Source organism: Schistocerca nitens, chromosome 2 (genome assembly GCF_023898315.1).
Source record: "Schistocerca nitens isolate TAMUIC-IGC-003100 chromosome 2, iqSchNite1.1, whole genome shotgun sequence".
Taxonomy (NCBI): Eukaryota; Metazoa; Arthropoda; class Insecta; order Orthoptera; family Acrididae; genus Schistocerca; species Schistocerca nitens.
The window spans coordinates 396216443-396233648 of record NC_064615.1 but is presented as its reverse complement, the minus strand read 5'-3'; the positions used below and the strand labels follow the sequence as shown (position 1 = coordinate 396233648).

General features: G+C 42.6%; 1 protein-coding gene across 1 annotated transcript in view; it reads left to right on the top strand.

Annotated features, from left to right (window-relative positions):
* The window catches only part of LOC126236243 (ATP-binding cassette sub-family C member 4-like), a 294541-nt gene that overhangs the window by 217344 nt on the left and 59991 nt on the right, over nt 1–17206 (top strand). Inside the window, exons 11-12 of the mRNA XM_049945386.1 lie at nt 5443–5626; nt 12850–13011. Of these exons, the coding sequence (XP_049801343.1) occupies nt 5443–5626; nt 12850–13011 (346 nt within the window). The remainder of the gene's footprint in view (nt 1–5442; nt 5627–12849; nt 13012–17206) is intronic.

Below are 17206 nucleotides of genomic sequence, written 5' to 3'. Positions count from 1 at the left end.
TGGAAGGCGCGTTTGCACAAAAAAAGGTCAGGCTAGCGCTCTATCGTCACCAGGCTTTGAAAATGAATGTGAATGAAAGAAGAGAGTGATGAGACTACTCAGTATACATTATGCAGTCGCATAAGCGACCGGTACGACAAATTTCCTATGAAACTATATTACAATACCATGCATAAAGAATTTAAAGATTTAGTTGACAATGAAAGAGCAAAGAATTACAATGATCGACAGTCGAGATTTATTTTTCAGTACATCAAGAAACACCTTGTGCTAAATTTTGCAGGCATGTAGTACTTGAAAATAATAATGGTATGAATAGTAAAATTTCTGAAGTCCTATGTATTATTCCACTGACAGTTGCAACTGTTTCGATGGAACTGAATGAGGACTATAGACATTTTATATATTACTGCAAAGTAGTTTGGTTAAGTCAAGAGACATTCTTAGAACGATTCTTGGATTTAAAACTCTTTGTAGTTGAATTCATGAAGGATAAGAAGTGCAGGAATGAAAATTAGAATATCTGTAATGGATTACATGCCTCTCATTTTAAGCTGACTTGACTGAACACTGCCCACAGTTAGACGCTGCAAGCTGGGGAACAATTTCTTTTTGATTTAATGGGATGCATTTAAAAGGAAAATCGCGTTATAGAAGGGTCCGAGTTTGACAAACACAATCTAGCGGGAAATTTACAGCAAGTAACAGACAGCTGTTAAGAAAAAAATCGAAGTATATTGTCTGTCTAAAGCAAAATAAATGCAATCAGGTCGATATAAACCCAAAATTTTGTAAACAGCCGTTTTCCTGTACTAAGACTAAAGTACACGGAAAAACATTAAAACACCGATGATAAATCATGCAGTCCTTAGAGATCCGTATTTGGAGAAATTAAATGATCTCTTCGAGGTAAATAACAAGAAAGAAGATAAATGTAAATGTCGGGTGACTACGGCCTCCCGTCGGCAGACCGTTCGCCGGGTGCAAGTCTTCCGATTCGACGCCACTTCGGCGACTTGTGCGTCGATGGGGATGAAATGATGATGATTAGGACAACACAACACCCATTCCCTGAGCGGAGAAAAACCACTGACCTCGCCGGGAATCGAACCCGGGCCCTTACTATCGACATTCTGTCGCGCTGATCACTCAGCTACCGGTAGCGGACAAGAAAGAAGGTGTCCAACTATGAGGAGTTACGGACACGAACAGCAAAAATAGGGACAGCGTGACACACTTACCACTTCAACATTGATGAAAACTTGATTCAGGCTGTTCGCGTTACAAGCGGCGTAATCGCGTAATAAAACCGACCGAGATAGCCAAGAGAATAGTGTCGCCAGATATCCTAACTGAAACTGAACTGAATCAGCACAAGGCAGCTTTCAAGGTGATGGAAGCCAACTCGTATGAATAAATATGACGGAAACAGCCGGACTACCATCAGGAACGAAGTGATACCTTCAGAGGTCTGCAACCGAATGGGGTTCGGAGAGCATCTCTCCGTGGTTTTATAGACCCAAATGCAGCTCAGTTGTGTGCTTCCTCCGTGGTAAAAAAGTTCATATTGCCAACTTTATCGGGGTGGCAATGTGAACGATTCCTGCGGCTTTCAGCCGGCGGAGCGGCCCGTCTTCCTGGGTAACCTTCTGTGGCTCCATGTCAGCGAGCAAGGGATAAACTAGCATCCCTACAGAGCGGCGTTTCAGTATCTGTAGTCGCTATTTGGACGTAACAGCCACAAACTTTACCGATTTTCGACATTTTTAAAAATTTAATTGATTGACATATATGAAAAATGATCCACCCCCACCGTTCGATGCTAGGCGCTCAGTCCGGAACCGCGCGACCGCTGCGGTCGCAGGTTCGAATCCTGCCTCGGGCATGGATGTGTGTGATGTCCTTAGGTTAGTTAGGTTTAAGTAGTTCTAAGTTCTAGGGGACTGATGACCGCAGCTGTTAAGTCCCATAGTGCTCAGAGCCATTTGAACCATTTTGAACCGTTCGATGCGACACACATCCTCGGTGGTTTCCAATGACTTGGAAAATTGATGTTAATAAACAAACTGGCCTGTTATATTATCAAGCCGTAAATTAAGTAAGCAATAGGCCAGTGATTACTATAATTGAAATCGTTCTTACATATAGTGTATGAACTCGTAATTGGAAATATGTTTGTTACGTAATTAAACTTTCTTTCTTTGCCGGGGACTGAGCTGCACAACTGGTAAGGCTTTTCTGTGTGGAATGTACGTCTCAGAAAAGTCTCGGGGCTACAACTGAATATATAAGGTGAACCCGAACTTTACCGACAAAATTTCGGTAGTTATTCAGGATTTTTTCCGAGTACTTTGGTCTCTGATGATCCGTTAGTTAATAATTGCATTTTGTTTGGCTTCTTACCACCATTTATCTTTGTATTTGTTTTGCAGTGAAATTACGAAGAGAAGTCGATGAATAAGTAGCAAACGCGAGAATACAGCACTAATTGCATTTCGTTTGACGTTTTATCATCATTTATCTTTCTATTTGTTTTGCACTGAAGTTACGAAGGTAAGTCAATAAATACGCCGCAAATGCCAGAATACCGCATATCGTTTTAAGTTTCGCGCCTGTAGAACGTGGCGAACATGTCGCTTGGAAGGTGGCCGATACACAGTATTCCGCAGCCAGTCGTTACCGATCAGCAGTCAGATTAAGATGACAGGTGTGTTATGAATGTGTATCCGACTATAACAGAGCGATTTTTGTGAGTGGCGGACTGTCCCCAGAGATCGTGCAAAGCGAAATCGTCCCGTGTATGGTTAGAGGTGTATTTCATGGAAATTCGTGTTAATTGGATGTAGGAATTCAGCAAAGGACAAAAAGTCACAAATAAGGAGCGTCCTGGCCGGCCAGGTTGTTCACCGATGGCACTTTGTTTCCCTGTCTAGGGGAATTTCGCTACCACCAGGACACATCGGTTTGTGGATTGCAGCAATTTAAGGAACCAAATAAACTTTATTATACATACCGAGAGGTCACGCTTTAGACGCGAACGCTGCCACAAGAATTCTATGTTGCAGGCTTTTAACGCCTTGTCGAACGATGGGATGATTGTTTAAGTTTACAACGGGAGTAAGTTGAAAAGGAAAATAAATTTCAGACTGGTAAAAGCGACTCTAATGTCTCTATCCTAGTTAGTTAGTTTCATGTTCCATGGATAATTTGCAATATCAGCCGTAATGATGTGGAACGAGTAATTTTACATACACATCCCAACTTAATTTTTAAATATGGCTCCATGATCAACATTTATAAAGTTTCTTTTTTTTAATATCCACTGATGTTTGTTAGTAATTCTACCTACCGCGTCGGCCTGGGTAGCTGAGCGGTTCTAGGCGCTACAGTCTGGAACCGCGCGACCGCTACGGTCACAGGTTCGAGTCCTGCCTCGGCCTTGGATGTGTATGATGTCCTTAGGTTAGTTAAGTTTAAGCAGTTCTAAGTTCTAGAGGACTGATGACCTCAGAAATTAAGTCCCATAGTGCTCAGAGCCATTTGAACCTACCCACAGTCACAAATCACAGGTTCGAATCCTGCCTCGGCCTTGGATGTGTATGATGTCCTTAGGTTAGTTAAGTTTAAGCAGTTCTAAGTTCTGGAGGACTGATGACCTCAGAAATTAAGTCCCATAGTGCTCAGAGCCATTTGAACCTACCCACCGCCTTTTAGACATTGCAGTAATAGTATTTCTTCTACAGAATAGAAGGAGTTGTCATGGAGAAACTTTTTTATTTTGTTTTCAAATTTTCCTTTGCTGTGTGTCACACGTTTTATATCACTGGATAAGTTATCAAAAATTTTTGTTGCAGCATCAAGCACCCTTTTTGTGCAAAAGGCAACCTTACTGTGGACAAATGAATGTCATTTTTCCTTCTGTTATTGTAATTAGGTACATCATTGTTCCTTTTGAACTGCGGTGGATTATTTACAACAAACGTCATGGAAGAATAGATATACGGTGAATCAGTAGCCAGATTGCCTAACTCCATAAACAGGCGTCTACAAGATGATCGTGGATGTGCGCCACATATTACTCTTACAACACATTATTGAGCTACGAGTAAGTTTGCGATTTATTTAGTGACTCATCAACGTATGTGCACAACATTGCAAATGTCGATCGTGTATGCTGAGTGTGTTATTTGGAAATAAATTTGTTCCATTCAGTCACGGTATTTGCTGCCGACAAGAATAATATATACTTTACTCTTTGTCCTCAAGATTGCACTCACTATTGCTCGGTTCTGTCTCCCGGTTTGCTCCTTTTGGCAGTGTCTGTTGTACGTTAACAGTATTACGCAGCAGTTTGGATAGGTGTACTGACGAAGAGTTGGTCGATATACACGTCGTGTATTGGTTCACTGGATGCAGTAGATAAGCTAACAGACGAAGCTATACGGAGCTCTTCTCGCACCTATGAAATGCTGCATCTGAAGGTTGTTGCATTACTCTGTGTTTTGTGCTGTATGTTGTGATGATTACATATTACGGGATTTTTCACTGTTGTGACGGTATTTTCGCAGAGAGAAAGAGAATTGAGATAACAACCAGAATAAATCATATTTACGTTATTGCACTATTACCAGCAACCGGTGACTAAGTGTCCTTCATACCAAAAGAACTCAGAAGATAACCCTGAACAACGTCCGACATTTTGTCAGGTGAGTTCAGGTGTTTCCTGTATAGTGACACATTCTTCCATTTATCGATAGGCGCTCCAGAGAGTAACTTGTCAGGATAAAGTGTGAAATTTTTTACAACTGATATATTTCTTCCACTGGAAAAATGACAGTATTTACATGGACAATCATTGTTCTGTTCTTTTGATATCTTTCTTTTTTGATATGAACTGATGTAGACCGATATCAAAATCAGCCATCGAAACATGTGTAAGAGCTTAGGAGAAGAAGTATGTTGGCTGCGGATTCTTGCAATCTTCTCTTGTAATGCGTGTAGTCTGTGTGCGTTCCTTAGTGTCTGGCGTGGCACAATATCTATTAGTTTACCCATGTTGATCTCGAAGGGGCGATCTGTAGTGATTACTTAGGAGAAGAAGAACTTCTTAGCCGAGATCGCTATAGAAAACTTTATTGTAGGTAATCGATTTCGGTAAAACTAAGTTACTATCTTGAGATAATTTTGAAATCACTTTTAGTATAAATTGTTGCTTACTTTGGAGTCGCATTTGGTTGTAAACACTTCTTATTGAAGAGTTGGCGCGGATTCTTGCAATCTTCATTTGTAATGCGAGTAGACGTTCTTCTCCTAAGTTATCACTACAAATCGCCCCTTTGAGCTCGACATGAGTAAACTAATGGATTGTAAGAGCATTACCGAAAAGATCATGAATACGATACTGATCATTCTCGTTTGTGACAAAATCTTTTTGTTTGACAGGGCAGTGTACCATGACGCTGACATCTATCTCCTTGACGACCCTCTGTCAGCTGTTGACACCCACGTCGGAAAACACCTCTTCGATGAGTGCATCATCAACTTCCTGCGAAACAAAACGCGCATCTTGGTCACTCATCAGCTGCAGTACCTGTCCGAAGCAAACCACGTGGTGCTCATCAACAACGCAAGTATTATTTATTCAGTATACCCAAAAACAAAATTTGTACACAAATAGTATAGACAGTCAAAACATCCATAAGAGAACATATAGAGACTGTGCTGCCATCAGGGAACTCTTTTGACTGAAGGTAAAGTCCTGATAACTCCTTTAGGAAATTTTTGTGTGACATTGTAACATGTAGCTTCGTCTGGATATGATGGGTTCCTTATATGATTACAAAGATCTGAAGATGATCAAATGTTGTTGTGGTCTTCAGTCCTGAGACTGGTTTGATGCAGCTCTCCATGTTACTCTATCCTGTGCAAGCTTCTTCATCTCCCAGTACCTACTGCAACCTACATCCTTCTGAATCTGCTTAGTGTATTCATCTCTTGGTCTCCCTCTACGATTTTTACCCTCCACGCTGCCCTCCAATGCTAAATTTGTGATCCCTTGATGCCTTAAAACATGTCCTACCAACCGATCCCTTCTTCTAGTCAAGTTGTGCCACAAACTTCTCTTCTCCCCAATCCTATTCAATACCTCCTCATTAGTTACGTGATCTACCCACCTTATCTTCAGCATTCTTCTGTAGCACCACATTTCGAAAGCTTCTATTCTCTTCTTGTCCAAACTGGTTATCGTCCATGTTTCACTTCCATACATGGCTACACTCCATACAAATATTTTTAGAAACGACTTCCTGACACTTAAATCAATACTCGATGTTAACAAATTTCTCTTCTTCAGAAACGATTTCCTTGCCATTGCCAGTCTACATTTTATATCCTCTCTACTTCGACCATCATCAGTTATTTTACACCCTAAATAGCAAAACTCCTTTACTACTTTAAGTGTCTCATTTCCTAATCTAATCCCCTCAGCATCACCCGATTTAATTTGACTACATTCCATTATCCTCGTTTTGCTTTTGTTGATATTTATCTTATATCCTCCTTTCAAGACACTGTCCATTCCGTTCAACTGCTCTTCCAAGTCCTTTGCTGTCTCTGACAGAATTACAATGTCATCGGCGAACCTCAAAGTTTTTACTTCTTCTCCATGATTTTTAATACCTACTCCGAATTTTTCTTTTGTTTCCTTTACTGCTTGCTCAATATACAGATTGAATAACATCGGGGAGAGGCTACAACCCTGTCTCACTCCTTTCCCAACCACTGCTTCCCTTTCATGCCCCTCGACTCTTACAACTGCCATCTGGTTTCTGTACAAATTGTAAATAGCCTTTCGCTCCCTGTATTTTACCCCTGCCACCTTCAGAATTTGAAAGAGAGTATTCCAGTTAACGTTGTCAAAAGCTTTCTCTAAGTCTACAAATGCTAGAAATGTAGGTTTGCCTTTTCTTAATCTTTCTTCTAAGATAAGTCGTAAGGTTAGTATTGCCTCTCGTGTTCCAACATTTCTACGGAATCCAAACTGATCTTCCCCGAGGTCCGCTTCTACCAGTTTTTCCATTCGTCTGTAAAGAATTCGCGTTAGTATTTTGCAGCTGTGACTTATTAAACTGATAGTTCGGTAATTTTCACATCTGTCGACACCTGCCTTCTTTGGGATTGGAATTATTATATTCTTCTTGAAGTCTGTGGGTATTTCGCCTGTCTCATACATCTTGCTCACCAGATGGTAGAGTTTTGTCATGACTGGCTCTCCCAAGGCCATCAGTAGTTCTAATGGAATGTTGTCTACTCCCGGGGCCTTGTTTCGACTCAGGTCTTTCAGTGATCTGTCAAACTCTTCACGCAGTATCTTATCTCCCATTTCATCTTCATCTACATCCTCTTCCATTTCCATAATATTGTCCTCAAGTACATCACCCTTGTATAAACCCTCTATATACTCCTTCCACCTTTCTGCCTTCCCTTCTTTGCTTAGAACTGGGTTGCCATCTGAGCTCTTGATATTCATACAAGTGGTTCTCTTCTCTCCAAAGGTCTCTTTAATTTTCCTGTAGGCAGTATCTATCTTACCCCTAGTGAGACAAGCCTCTACATCCTTACATTTGTCCTCTAGCCATCCCTGCTTAGCCATTTTGCACTTTCTGTCGATCTCATTTTTGAGACGTTCGTATTCCTTTTTGCCTGCTTCATTTACTGCATTTTTGTATTTTCTCCTTTCATCAATTAAATTCAATATTTCTTCTATTACCCAAGGATTTCTATTAGCCCTCGTCTTTTTACCTACTTGATCCTCTGCTGCCTTCACTACTTCATCCCTCAGAGCTACCCATTCTTCTTCTACTGTATTTCTTTCCCCCATTCCTGTCAATTGTTCCCTTATGCTCTCCCTGAAACTCTCTACAACCTCTGGTTCTTTCAGTTTATCCAGGTCCCATCTCCTTAAATTCCCACCTTTTTGCAGTTTCTTCAGTTTCAATCTGCAGTTCATAATCAATAGATTGTGGTCAGAATCAACATCTGCCCCTGGAAATGTCTTACAATTTAAAACCTGGTTCCTAAATCTCTGTCTTACCATTATATAATCTATCTGATACCTATTAGTATCTCCAGGATTCTTCCAGGTATACAACCTTCTTTTATGATTCTTGAACCAAGTGTCAGCTGTGATTAAGTTATGCTCTGTGCAAAATTCTACAAGGCGGCTTCCTCTTTCATTTCTTCCCCCCAATCCATATTCACCTACTACGTTTCCTTCTCTCCCTTTTCCTACTGATGAATCCCAGTCACCCATTACTATTAAATTTTCGTCTCCCTTCACTACCTGAATAATTTCTTTTATCTCGTCATACATTTCATCAATTTCTTCATCATCTGCAGAGCTAGTTGGCATATAAACTTGTACTACTGTAGTAGGCATGGGCTTTGTGTCTATCTTGGCCACAATCATGCGTTCACTATGCTGTTTGTAGTAGCTAACCCGCACTCCTATTTTTTTGTTCATTATGAAACCTCCTCCTGCATTACCTCTATTTGATTTTGTATTTATAACCCTGTAATCACCTGACCAAAAGTCTTGTTCCTCCTGCCACCGAACTTCACTAATTCCCACTATATCTAACTTTAACCTATCCATTTCCCTTTTTAAATTTTCTAACCTACCTGCCCGATTAAGGAATCTGACATTCCACGCTCCGATCCGTAGATTGCCAGTTTTCTTTCTCCTGATAACGACGTCCTCTTGAGTAGTCCCCGCCCGGAGATCCGAATGGGGGACTATTTTACCTCCGGAATATTTTACCCAAGAGGACGCCATCATCATTTAATCATACAGTAAAGCTGCATGTAAAGCTGCATGTCCTCGGGAAAAATTACGGCTGTAGTTTCCCCTTGCTTTCAGCCGTTCGCAGTACCAGCACAGCAAGGCCGTTTTGGTTAATGTTACAAGGCCAGATCAGTCAATCATCCAGACTGTTGCCCCTGCAACTACTGAAAAGGCTGCTGCCCCTCTTCAGGAACCACATGTTTGTCTGGCCTCTCAACAGATACCCCTCCGTTGTGGTTGCACCTACGGTACGGCCATCTGTATCGCTGAGGCACGCAAGCCTCCCCACCAACGGCAAGGTCCATGGTTCATGGGGGAAGGATGATCAAATATTAACAGAAATTAGTCATCACAAAAATGAATTTGCAAGTGAGACGACGAAATAAAGAACAAATTTAAATTATTATATGAGGCCTATTCGGGAAGTAAGGTCCGATCGTTCGGAAAATGGAAACCACTTTGAAAATCATAAATGTTTTATTTTCAACAGTTAACTACACCTTCCAACTACTTCTCTACATAGTCGCCGCTCCGATTTAGACAGTTGTCGTAGCGTTGTATGACCTTTCCAATACCATCGTCATAGTCATAGAAGGCAGCCGCCGGTGCTTCCTGCCAATTCTCTACGCTGGTCTACAGCTCGTTGTTTGTGCCAGAACATTGTCTTAATAGCCGAGGATTCATGTGAGCAGAGACGAAACTCAGGGAGAGTCAATTACGGGTCTTATTGTGGGCGATCAAACACTTCCCATCGAAAACGCTACAGGAGCATCTTCATTGCCCCTGCAGAGAGCGGCCGAGAATTGTCCTGCAGAAAGAAACGCATGACAGCTATGTTATGTGGGCTGCATGACGTCAGGCGAAATCTCACACTAGGCCCTCATTCTAGGTGGGAGACACTATTGTTCTAAGCATCTTTACGTGCTCACTCTGTGCTCAGAAATGAAAAGAGCAACACTACGCGTTCGGTGGGCGTACTAGAGAAATTGCCCAACACATCTGTGCAAAGCTTCATCGGATTTTCACTGTGGTTTTCATCATTTCGCACCCTATTGGGTGTTAATAAATTCCACAACTCTCCATTCTTCTGTTGCTCACTAACAAATACGATTATAATAGTTCTTTATAAATTCTCATTTCTTAATGCTGAGATATGTTAGGATAAATTAGGTGGTGTAAATACATACGTCCAAACTGGCTGTCAAGTCAAGAACTGGGTTTCATTCATTGCCCACGTGTTCTAAAGGAGACCAGAGTTTAAGCGAAAAAAAAAAAAAAGTACCTGAAAGACCAGCCAACAATACCACACGCTTATTGGAAAGAACAAAATTAATATGATTGCAATAGCTAGTTTGTATGGTTTCTTCCCATTTATTCTTTTCCTTTCAGAATGCCGTTGGTCAGTGCCCCATTCATTACATCTGATGGTCTCAATCGTATTCTCAGATAGAGCAAATAAATGTATCTCTAATTTTTTTCTGTCATATGTCGAGAAGTTCTGTTGGTTTCTGCAGTGTGTTATTATGAATCAGGACACCATAACAAGTTTCTTCTTATTTTTTATCTCGAGTAACTCAGTCTGAAGTTGGTAAATAAAAAGGAAGAAATGTTAGCGGTTAACCTCCTGTCGACAGGGCAGCCATTGGAGACGGAGCACAAGCTCATATTACGAAAGGACAAGGAAGGAAATTGGCCGAGCCGTTTTCAAAGGGGCCACACCGATATTTACCTGGAGCGATGTAGGGAAATCACGGAAAATGGAAGTCTGGTTGGCCGGACGGGGATTTCCTCCCGAATGTGACTCCAGTACTGCGTCCCCTCGCTCAGTTTGGTCTGCAGCTGAAATCAGGAACTTTTATACTAGAAAGATTTAATTTCATATTCAAGCTCTTAATTTAGAATAGGATCTCCAAATATTGAATGCTCTTGCCAAAACACACACAGACTACAGATGTCACAAATACACACAAAAGTTGGCAACGATAGTCAAAACAAAACATCAAACGTTTGTATGTTCATATTCTCAGTGCTGTACTAGTGAATATCGAAAGTCTGGAAGCGGTGCATCATCTTTAAAACTAGCAAAGCAAGAACGAAGGTAGAGAAACATCTACAAATCAGTAAGTAAAAAAAAGAAAATTACCATTATGATGTCACAGGAATTCATATATTGTCAGAACTGAAAGTACCGTGTCTAGAATTTAAGCACTTCAGTAGGCCTATACACCGAAATACGCACATATTTTAGACCACTGATGAAGCTGTTGAAGAAATAAAGGAGAAACACGCGTGAAATGATAAAATTGGTTTTATTCAGTTGCACATTGACGAAACTAAACTGAAATTGTCAAGATAATAAAATTAAGTGGTTTATAATAATCGCATGAGATTAAGTTTTATATTTACAAATATCTTTCTCAAAAACGGTTTCAAGCAGTATGCATCCTCAGATTACTAACAAAACCTAGATTCAACAATTAAATTAGCAATGGATGAAAAATAGCTGGCAAGTGTTACAAAACGTCCAACCTGTAAGAGCGCATTTTACGCTCTTTATACACTATCTGATCAAAAGTATCCGGACAGACATATATAATCCGCAACTGACAACTAGATGTAGTGAGGGGTAGGCCCGAAGGTATAAAAGGACATGAGGAGTAATGGGTTGTCAGAAGAGAAGCAATGACAGCATTATAGTTCGTCCAGGAGAGCTTCGTGACTTCTGAACTTGGACTAGTCGTCGGATATCACCAGAGTGAAAATCCAACAGGGGCATTTCAAATCTTGTAAAACTGGGCAGGTTGACAGTTGGTGATGTAACTGTGAAGTGGCAACGCGAAGGAACAACCATACTTAAACCAAGAGCAGGCAGATCTCATGTTCCGATAGATAGGGTCTATTGAGCATTTTGGAGGGTGACCGTAAAAAAATCACGTGAAATCAATGGAAGGAATCACACGTGAGTGCCAAAGTGCTACGAGCAGACCAGCTAGTACAATGGCGGTGCCTAGGAAGCTAAAAAGAATGGGTACCACCGTCGAGCAGCTGCTTGTAAGCCACATATCTCTGTAATCAGTGCGAAGCGATGCGTGAGGTGGTGCAAAGAATGATGCCACTGGATGATTGGAAACAACTGATCTGGAGTGATGAATCACACTATGTCCTGTGGTAGTCTGTTGGCAGGGTCTGAGTTTAGTGAATGCCTGCAGGTTGTTACCTGCCATCAGTATCAACAGTGAGGTATAAAGGAGGTGGTGTAAGGGTATGTGGTTGTTTTTCGTTGTTACGGCCTGGTGCCTTTATCACACCTAAGAAAATGTTAAATGCGAAAGGAGTTTGCAGCATTGTGTATTATGTACAATTCGGAAACGATGATTGTTTTAGCATGACAAAGCAGCATCTGTGAGGCAATGGTTTGTGGACAATAGCATTCCTACAATGGTATGGCCTTCTCATGGTCCCAACTTGAAGTCAGGTGAATACCTTTGGGATGATTTAGAATGTCGACATCTTTCTAGACCTCAATCTGACTTCCATCTTTGTGACTGTTGAGGAGGAATGTACTGCCATTTCTACACAGACTTTCAGACAGCTCATTGAAAGTGTCCCTGGCAGAGTTCAAGCCATCATAAAGGGGATGGACATACCCCATATTAATGTCCACTAACAGGTGTCCAGAGTTCATCTCTGTAGCTGAGTGTTCAGGATAGATGGCTGCCTTGCGGACGACCCAGATTCAATTCCCGGTATTGCCAAGTCCTCACTTGGTGTGAGGACTGATACGGGGTGCACACAGCCTCGTGATGCCAATTGAGTTGCTAATTGACCGAACAGCAGCGACTCCACGGTCTGGAGCTCATAAACGTTAATAGGTGTCCGGATATTTTTGATCAGATAGTGAATGACCTTGGGCCAAACACCACTGCGACCTCGGCTACGGTGGCGGGTGCAGAGTGAATGTGGGGACAACCCCGGCTAATGGAAGCACGCACTCGATGCGTGTGCAGGGCAAGGTGGAGGCGCAGGGAGGCTACGCGGCGCTGACGCGGCAGCCGCAGTACTCGGCCATGCTGGGGGCCGCCGAGGGCGACGAGGGCGGCGAGGAGCGGCCGGAGGCGGAGCGGGCCCACCACGGCATCACCAGGCAGCTGTCGCGCACCTCCATCAAGGTGAGCCACGACGTCAACAAGCAGCCGAGTACCCGCTATTTCTCTGCAGATCGAGTCACAGAACCTATTCGTCTTAGAAATCTCCCCATGTACTGGCAATACTGTTCTCCTGGTTTCCTCGACGTGGGCAGAAACAAAGATTTACCCAACTGGCGAGCTGCAGCGAAGCCAGTGACAGCTTGTAAAAGTGCGGAAATCCTCCGCTGCTTCGAAATGAAAAACTTAATGTCACTTTTTCTCTATTTTTAACGTTTTCTGCATTAATTTATATGTTGTGAACAATTATGCTCTTTTCTGTCGGTCCCCGTTTTTTTTTTAAATGTTTACTAAAAATCATTTTACTGGATCGACTGTTGTCTATCGGTCCCTCTTGTAGCTACACCTTTAAACCATCTTTCCTTTTGTATGAGTCATTGGTCCCAGCGAACAGGGGATTGTTTAAGTTCTCTGCGCTGTAATGGCACTTGCCGAGATACAAGTAATCTATACAAGAAAGCTTCTGTTTTCCGTTTAGCGTTATCAGAGAAATCAAAATACGATTTTAAAAGTACACTAAGGAATTATCCGAAAGGGATGGAAATTGGTAGATGTGATGTATATGAGGAGACAAACAAATGATTACATGTCAAGAAAAACTGGATGATTTATTCAAGAGAAAGAGCTTCACAAATTCAAGTCAATAACGCCTTGGTCCATCTCTGGCCTTTATGGCTCTGAGCACTATGGGACTTAACATCTGTGGTCATCAGTCCCGTAGAACTTAGAACTACTTAAACCTAACTAACCTGAGGACATCACAAACATCCATGCCCGAGGCAGGATTCGAACCTGCGACCGTAGCGGTCACGTGATTCCTGACTGAAGCGCCTAGAACCGCACGGCCACAGCGGCCGGCCCTGGCCCTTATGTAAGTAGTTATTGGGCTTGTCAGTGACTGCTAGAATTATTATTGGATGTCGTTATGAGGGATATCGTGACGAATTCTGTCTTACTGGCTCTTTAGATCGTCAAAATCCGGAGCTGGTACGAGGGCCTGCCAATAATGCTCCGAACTTTCTCCATTGCGGAGAGATCTGGCAACGTTGCTGGCAACGTAGGGTTTAGTAAACACGAAGACACGCAGTAGAAACTCTCGTCGTGTGTGTGCGCTGAAATTATCTTGCTCAAATGTAAACCCAGGATGGCTTGCCATGACGGGCAACAAAATAGGACGTAGAAAATCGCCTACGTACTGCTGCGCTGCAAGCGTGCTGTGGATCACAATCAAATGGATCCTGCTACGACATAGTTGTCGGACCATATGGCGGGCGACATTGGGGGTGGTATCCCATCGCTGTCTGGGGCGTCTCCAGACAAGTCTTCTCTGGTCATCCCGACTCAGTCAGATACGGGACTCATCAGTGAAGACATTTCTACTACATTCATTAAGATTCCAGAGCGAAGACGTGTCAGGAGATAGTGGTGGGATACCAACCCGGCTGTCACGCGCCATACGGCCCGACAGCCGCGAATGATAGTTTGGATTACCATTTCATTTTCTGGCAGGACCCCTTTGCTTGTTCATCCGGGGCACTCTTACAGCACAGCGGATCGTCGACGACATTCTACGGCCCTTTCTTTTTGCCCTTAATGGCAAGCCATCCCGGGCTTTCATTTCAGTAAGACAATGCCGACCTACACACGCCGCTGGTCTCCGTGCTTGTGCAGCCCTACCTTCGCCATCAAGGTCGCCGGATCTCTCCCCAATTGAGAAATTTCGGAGCGTTATGTGCAGGACACTCCAGCCAGCTCGGGATTTTGACGATCTCAAGCGCCAATTGGACAGATTTGGCATGATATCCCTCAGGTGAACATCCAACAACTCTATCAATCAATGCCAACTGCTTGCATAGCGACCAGAGGTGGACTAGCACGTTATTTACTTGGAGAATTTGTGAAGCTCTTTCTATTGAATGAATGTCCGACCTCGGTAGCTGAGTGGTTAGCGCGACAGAATGTCACTCCTAAGGGCCCGGGTTCGATTCCCGGCTGGGTCGGGGATTTTCTCCGCTCAGGGACTCGGTGTCGTTTTGTCCTAATCATCATCATTTCATCCCCATCGACTCGCAGGTCGCCGAAGTGGCGTCAAATCGAAAGACTTGCACCTGGCGAACGGTCTCCCCGACGGGAGGCCCTAGTCACACGACATTTTTATTTATTTATTGAATAAATCATTCGATTTTTTCTGAAATTGTAATCGTTTGTTTGTCTGTAATGTACATCACATCTATCTATTACCCTCATATTCGTATAATTTCTTCGTGGTGCATCGTTTTTTGGTCTTTGTATTAATTTACTGTTAGTTGTTCTCTCGGAACTTTTAAGTTTCAGAGCTGCATCTGACTTTCAATACTCAGTTACGTACACTTACCTTTATCTAATCTATCATCTTCCTTTGTATTTATTCTCCCATTTTATCAAGATCTATGATTCTACAACCCCTCTAACGCTCTGATTTTCCATCAAAGATATAACAATTTTCTTATGTGGCCCCCCTGATCAGATGCTTCTTGATTTTTTTTACTATTTTATTTATGAGGGAATGCCAAATGTTGGCTGGAGTGGCCGAGCGGCTCTAGGCGCTACAGTCTGGAACCGCGCGACCGCTACGGTCGCAGGTTCGAATTCTGCCTCGGGCATGGATGTGTGTGATGTCCTTAGGTTAGTTAGGTTTAAGTAGTTCTAAGTCTAGGGGACTGATGACCTCAGAAGATAAGTCTCATAGTTCTGAGAGCCATTTGAACCATTTTTTTGAATGCCAAAGACCTCGTGTACATGACACCAGTTCCAGACTAAGAAACACTTCTAGTCAGGATACTTGTAGCCGTCTGATGAGGTTCATGCGATGCCTGGTGTTGCTGCTAAGACCTGAAATGTCACCCAAGACCCACGCCCAAAAGCTACGTGGAATGTCGCCAGACACGTCTTCGCTACTCATCGGCGCTAAGTTACAAGCGAGGCTCATCACTGAAGACATTTCTACTCCATTGAATGAGAATCAAGGCCGAAGACATGTCTGGGGACGCCCCGGACAGCAGTGGATACCAACCTGACTGTGGCCCGCCATACGGCTCGACAACCAGGGCTGATGGTCTGGGCTGCCAATTCATTTCCTAGCAGGACCCATTTGCTTGTCATCCGCGACACCCTTACACCACAGTCGTACGTCGACGATATCTAAGCCGGTCTTGTTGCCCTTCATGGCAAGCCATTCTGGACTTTCATTTCAGTAAGACAATGCCCACCTTCACACGGCGAGATTTTCTGCCACTTGTTTTCCTGCTTGTCAAACCCTGTCTTGGCTAGCAACGTCGCCGAGTCTCTCCCCAATTAAGAACGTTTACAGCATTATGTGCAAGGCCCCAACCATCCCGATATTTTTACGATCTGACGCAACAATTGGACAGGATCTGACACGCTATCCCTCAGGAGGACACCCGAAAACTCTGCAAATCAATATGAAGCCGAATAATTGATCGCATAAGGGTCAGAAGAGGACCAACACGTTATTGACTTTCTCAATTTGTGAAGCTCTTTCTCTCGAATAAACCATCCAATTTTTCTGAAATTGTTATCTTCTTTTTACTTTCCCATTCGGATAATTTCTTCGTGGTGCCTCGATTTTTTTGTCTTGGAGTTTATATAAATACATTTACAAAGGAAGTCACATATCTTTTGGTGAGGGATGTGTTGCTGTTCATTACAGCGAAAGAAGAACGGTGATTAAAAACTTCAACGTGCTGTCGGAAGGACAATGAGAGACTCTTTTAACGAATTTGAAAGCAATATTTTATCTGCAGATTCAAAAAATAACCCCAAAAAATTTTCGTCGTACGTAAAATCTATGAACGCTACAAATAATTCAATACCTACTCTTGCTGACAGTACGAGTAATGTAACTGATGATGATAAACAGAAGGCCGAAATTCTAAACCTATCTTTCAAAAACTCGTTTACGATAGAGGACTGCAGCACCATTCCCCCTTTCAATTATCGAACAAATGAAATGATGGCTGACATAGTGTTTAGTGTATCTGAGATTGTAAAAGATCCTTAGACGCCAGAAAGGCATCTCGCCCAGACGGTATCCTCGTAAGATTTTATGTTGACTGTGCTACAAATATAGCACCATTCTCATGCATCATCTATAAGAGAT